The following is a 6274-nucleotide window of genomic DNA, read 5'->3' on the forward strand; positions in this document are numbered from 1 at the left end:
GTATCCTCTGAACTCGCGCCATTTTGTGTGTGGCGTCCCTCTGACGCCAAGGCATGGCTACGCTGTGGAGGATGGAGCGTGACGTCACTTCATTTTAAACCAACGGGAATTTTTTTTTTTTAAATCTGGCTTCAAACAAACTTTAGAAAATATATAATAGATAAAAAGGCGGCCCCAAAATCCTCTAGGTACTCCTTTGCTTCTGAGGCCGGTGCTTCAGTCCAGTAGCACACTAGGGTCACGTGGGATATTTCCTAAAACTGCAGAACCTGGGCAATAAATATTGGAGGTGCATTTCTCTAGTAAACTTTTTTTTTTTTAAACAATTAAAAATGTATCCAAAAAAAAAAAACTTACTACATTTGTACATTTCACCTCTACTTTGCTTTAATTCCTGTGAAACGTCTAAAGGATTAAGAAACTTTCTAAATGCTGTTTTGAATACTTTGAGAGGTGACATTTTTAAAATGGGATTACTTATTGGGGGTTTCTAATATATAAGGCCCTAAAAACCACTTCACAACTGAACTGGCCCCTGTAAAAATAGCCTTTTGAAATTTCCTTGAAAATGTGAGAAATTGCTGCTAAAGTTCAAAGCCTTGTAACGTCCTAGAAAAGTAAAAAGGATGTTCAAAAAAACAATGCCAATCTAAAGTAGACATATGGGGGATGTTAATTAGCAACAATTTTGTGTGTTATAACTGCCTGTCTTACAAGCAGATACATTTAAATTGAGAAAATGCTAATTTTTAGCAAAATTTGTGTTTTTCACAATTAAATACTGAATGTATAGAGCAAATATTGCCAGTAACAAAGTCAAATGTGTCACGAGAAAATCTCAGAATCGTTCGGATAGGTAAAAGCATTCTGAAGTGATTTCCACATAAAGTGAAACATGTCAGATTTGAAAAATGAGGCTCTGTCAGTAAGGTCAAAAAGTGGCCAAAGAGAGAAGGGGTTAATTAAACAGAAGTAAAATATAAACATTGCAGGAAAAAAAATGCTAATAAAAACACAAAGAACAGTGTTTAGAATTTTATTATGTGAAGAGTCCAATTTCAGGATGCAATAAATAGTCCTTTTCAGAAAATGCACCATTGGCAGAACAGAGTGTACGTGGGCAGACGTTATGCCCTGGTGCGGACTGCTTTACTGGTCATTTTCATACAGGGATGGATCCTTCCTCTTAAGTCTCTCATGTTCATGGGTTCCCCAGTTGTAGACCAAATATGCCAAAGCAAAGGCTGCAGAAGACAAGCGAGAAACATTAGATAGTAATGTGCCAAAAGGAATAATTCAATTCTTTTGACAAATGGCACTAGAACAATGAAAAATCTCAAGATTGAGAACAACATTTCATATTGTAATATTGCTTGTCAATTATTTTTTTTACCTAGTTGTTGGGGGGTGACCCAATGAAGGTAACAGACGTTTGCCCATTAGTAACAGTTTATAAAGCCAAAAAAAGATATACGCCCATCCTGTTCAGACTGGAATTCTGCAATGTTGATCCAGAGGAAGGCAAAACCCCCATGAGGCAAAAGCCAATTTTCCTCAAATTGCTTCCGGACACCAATCTTAAATTTGGACAGTTGCTCATATAGATGGGCGCTCCATTCAGAGTATATTGACGTAGAATTACTAGCAAGTAGTTATCACCAGGCCTGTGACAGTGGGCACTAGATCCCACTGACCTGTAACTAACCTGGCAGCACTAGAGGGGTTATGAAACATTTTTATGAAACTTCTGTTTGCATTCAATGACTATGACTAACCTAATGTGTGTTTTGGGACAAAATATTAAAGGTCAGAAACCGATACATAAAATAATAATTAACAGTATAAGAATTGTATCCCGGTGCCAACCATATAAAACTTATGCATGCCCACTGAAAAGCATGTCTGTTATTTTCTATAAAACGTTAGCTGTAAGGCTCCATGCATAAAAATATGGTTGTGTGCAGGGGGTTTAAGGCTTTTGAACATAGTACACTTAGGAAGAAAAGCAGTTAAACGATTAGGTCTTGATGGTGGTGGGCGTCTAGTGGACTTTGGCACATTTCGTATCCTAAAAAACACAGAAAAAGGCCATACTTACAAATGGACACAGCCAGGTCAGAAACGCTGATGAAGGAGAGTGAACAGGTGCTTTAAATAATAATAGCCACTCCCACTAGTCTTGAGGGGAGTGGCGTGTGGTGCATGGGATGTGTAGTAAAAAATAATAAATGAATGGTGTATGTGCAAGTGATGTATGGCCTTTTTCTGTGTTTTTGTGTTATATGTCCCCTTGTTTTTATCTGTTCGGTTTGTATCAGGAACATTTAGTTCCAGTTAGGGACTCGCAAGTCTGGGGATCCTGGTCGTGGATTGCGAGCTTGCGTCCTTTTGGCCAAAATGATTACTAATAACCCAGGTATTTTTCATCCTTACTTTATTTGCTTCTTTTGGACACAGCCGGGTCTTTGATGCTGGGAGAGCATGGTGTGTTTTCGTTTGGCTTAGCAAGCAGGGTAGCCCGCACTATGCATTATCAAGGCGTCACAAATAGGCTTCTACCTGGCTATACACTTTGCGCCTCATGACCTACAGACTATCCCTCCATGTTTCACACACTTGCTCCCCATTATTCATTTAGGCACTTTACTCACTACTGCCCCCTATATTTCACTTACATCACTTGCACATACACCATTCATTTATTATTTTTTACTACACATATTATGCACCACACGCCACTCCACTCCCCTCCCCTCAAGACTAGTGGGAGTGGCTATTATTTAAAGCACCTGCTCACTCTCCTTCATCAGCGTTTCTGACCTCCTTCATCAGCGTTTCTGACCCGTCTGTGTCCATTTGTATGTATGGCCTTTTTCAGTGTTTTTGTGTATATATGTGCCCCTTGTTTTTATCTGTTACATTTCGTATCCTAAAGAGCTTTTTCCAAGAAGAACTTATGGTATATTAGCTAGACACGTGCAACCATTTCTCCTCTGGGAGCGAGGCAGGACACTGGAAATTGGTAAGGGGTCCAGCAGGTAGACCCCACATGATATATCAACTTCTGGGTTTCTAGTCAATCCTTCATAAAGAGGCAAACAATTATACAGATTGAATAGGATTAGATACCATTCTATAAGCTTTTTAGCCATTAATACACTATGGCTGAAAATGCACCTTAAAAATGTTAATTGGAGAATTGTTACTCTGCTGAAAAATATTTGTGACCTCTGGTCGTAAGCATTGCATGTAATAATGCAAAACTAAGACGGTGGCTCAGAGGTTAGCGCCCCCAAATAATGGAATGAAATCAGGGCAGGGTAACATTGGCAAGGCGTTTGTCTGTTCTCTGTGCTCACGCGGGTTTCCTTTGGTTACTTCTCCATCCAATCACATACTGACCTGGCTCCTATGATAAGAGTATATTCAATTCGAGGCTGTAAGCCCTCTGTAGTCACTCATATCAATCCCTTTCTTCAGTCCGTTCACAGCACCACAGAATACATTGGTGCTATATCAATATAAGTAACAAATAAGAATATAACTTACGTGGTGCTACGCTAAGGAAGTTGGATGAGAACCTCCTCCACATATTGGGAAATCCTTTGGAGAAGAAGTTGGCGAAAGCTCTCTGTTCAAATGGAGATAACGTGAAAGTGATAACATGCCGAATTTTGGCAAGGTCTCCAAAGTGTAGCCCCATAGTTTACGTTCTGAAAAACAGAGGTAATATCACTATTAACATATATAGCAAACACAACAAATAATGGTTATTTTTCTTCATGGCAATGTGTATGTCAATCCATAGTTGTAGGATGAAGGAGAACAAGCATTGGGCTGAGCGGGAGTGTTTATTCCTTCTGGGAGAGGGGGATAAGTAGCCACTAGATACTGACAGCAGCTTATCTCCCGGGAGAACAGAGGATCAGACAAGGTGGATTCTCGGTTTCATCAGAGGACAGTCGGGATTCCTCAGTGCACTTTATCATATGGGTGGACCCCGCTGAAATCAGCTATGCCCACAGACATTCATTTAGGGTGTATGTGTAGCTTAAACTTTATTTACTGTGCATCTGAATGTCATCTTTCTACATTAGGATCACTGAAGATTAGTAGAACATTAACCCCTTATTCTGTTGCACGAGCCTTTTTACAGTGCGACGGAATAAGCCCGACACAGGTATTCCGTGCCGGGAGGAGCGGGTGCTTGGCTGTCTGATGAGTCGGGCTCCTGCTCTTACAACCTCAATCAAAGTTACATCCGATCACAGCCTTAGAAGTAATTTACAGAGGTGGCCATTGGTGGCCCGTGATCGCATGCCATCGTAGCATGCCTATTGGCCGTGCCAGGGCCTAATTGATTGCCTGTCAGTTTTAGGCTGACAGGCAGAAATGCTTTGGCACACTAAAGCATTATATAAGCGATCAAAGCATCGCATACTGATTTCCCCTAGTGGTACTAAAAAGGAAAAAAAAAAATAATAATTTAAAAATCCCTTCATTATTAGTGGACAAAATAGGCCGGTCATTAAAGAGGGGGTTTGGGACCACAGTTCTTACAATTGATGGGGGGTCCCAACGGTGGGACCCTCAGCGATCAGAAAATTGTCACCTATCCTTTGGATCGGTAATAATTTTTTATTCTGGTTCAACCCCTTTAAAATGTAATTTTTCTATCAAGTTAAGAGTGGTCATATACAGAAAAACTGGGTGACAACTGCAAAGGCTTAAAATTACAGCATCACCAAATCTCTTTTTTGGGCAATTCAAGTCTTGTGGCCCTAAAGATACTTTGGTGAACTGATTTGCCAGGTTTGAGATTCTCTTTCACCTATTCTCATGAATTTGCCCATTGTATTCCATGGACCACAAAATCAGGTGAATCGATTTGCTCAGTTTTAATTCCAGAAGCCATTTCTGCCTTTTCGGCTTGGTCTATACAGCAACATGGGTCGTGCAGCCAAAAACGCAGCGAAAAACTTTTTCAGCTTCCCATTGATTTCAATGGAAGGTCAGAGGCATAACCGAGAACGGCTAAAAGCGATTTCTGACGCCATTTACGACGTGGTTTCTGCGTAAAAAAACCTGTGTGAACTGGTCCTTAATATAGTGATAAAGGAACAGCTGGATGATAACCCCTATAGGAGATGTAATGGGGAGAATTAGCCAGCAAAGTAAACAATAGGAATAAACATCTTCCACTGAGCTGAAGGCTGCATTTGCCCATAGCAACCATTTAAGCCACACCTTTGGAAAATGAAAGCTTTATCCTGATTGGTTGCCATAGGCAACTACTCCACTTATTTTTTGCACCAACATAAATATCCTTACGGCCTAAAATACGAGCGTCTTGATATATACCTTGAATGTTCTCACTGGGATTACGCAATGATGGCATCATCCCATGACTACAGCTCCTTACAGACAATATGACCTTAGTCAAGCGCAGGGTTATTGTCCCTTTAACTTAACCCCTTAATTGTCCATCGACTTAGGAAGAACCGAGCGATAATGGTTATAATAGACACGTTCATGACTTTCCATGCTCAGAGAAATGATAAGCTAATGTAACAGCACAGACTGACAGTGGTGAGCCTGGGGGACACATAGACTATCGCAAGCCCGTTGATCGGCGCCTGGCTAATCTCAGAAGAAGAGAATACAATAAGCAATTCCGAAGACACATTACATAATCATCCCTGATGCGCCACATCCCGGTCCTCACCTTGTCGCTCTGCGCTTCAATGCCAAGATCAGGTCACTCAGCGACTTCCTACCCTTATTTCTACTTCCGGGCTAAGGGGTAAAATACCACGTGATTAGATAATCTGCCGGCATTATGCGCATGCGTAGTATAGTTCTACGTTTTCTCAAGTGCATGGCCGCCCCCTGGTGTCCAGTGCAGAGATAGCAGCAGATTACTGTCCTGACTATTTTGCGCCAAAGATTTTTCACATAAATCCCTTAATTTCAGATGGGCTATTAAAATGGACAGTTTCACAGTGTGTTATAGAAAACGTGAAGAGGTGTTATTTTCTACAATAAAAACGTTTATAATTCCTTTATAGTAATATCAGAGGAAGGGGATTTCTAATAGATAAATTTTATGACATGTCAGTCAGATATGCCATAAAATTCAAGCTTAAATTCAAGAAAGTCATATTGGTGGGGAGTTAGTCCTCAGGTTCACACAATGCTATATACATAGTCCTATGGGTCCGTATTACTAAACCGCAGGCACTCCCCGTACTATCCGCATACGTGACGGTATAGT

At 40.6% G+C, this 6274-nt stretch overlaps 1 protein-coding gene across 1 annotated transcript; it reads right to left on the reverse strand.

The window, feature by feature from the left end:
- Positions 1-1022: 1022 nt before the first annotated feature.
- On the reverse strand, positions 1023-5834 carry UQCRQ (ubiquinol-cytochrome c reductase complex III subunit VII). Its single transcript, XM_075859999.1, has 3 exons — positions 5726-5834; positions 3550-3713; positions 1023-1244 (listed from the first exon to the last, which is right to left on the reverse strand). Exons 2-3 carry the CDS (start codon positions 3701-3703, stop codon positions 1150-1152), a joined length of 249 nt encoding a protein of 82 aa, XP_075716114.1. The 5' UTR covers positions 3704-3713; positions 5726-5834; the 3' UTR covers positions 1023-1149.
- Positions 5835-6274: the final 440 nt, after the last annotated feature.

The sequence above is a fragment of the Rhinoderma darwinii genome, chromosome 3 (genome assembly GCF_050947455.1).
Source record: "Rhinoderma darwinii isolate aRhiDar2 chromosome 3, aRhiDar2.hap1, whole genome shotgun sequence".
Classification (NCBI taxonomy): domain Eukaryota; kingdom Metazoa; phylum Chordata; class Amphibia; order Anura; family Rhinodermatidae; genus Rhinoderma; species Rhinoderma darwinii.

Excerpts from the sequence above, each read along its gene's own strand:
- UQCRQ (XM_075859999.1), bottom strand. The coding sequence starts at position 3,703 with ATGGGGCTACACTTTGGAGACCTTGCCAAAATTCGGCATGTTATCACT. Across the intron at positions 1,245-3,549 it reads CTTCCTTAGCGTAGCACCAC|CCTTTGCTTTGGCATATTTG; the intron begins GTAAGTTATATT and ends TGTCTTCTGCAG.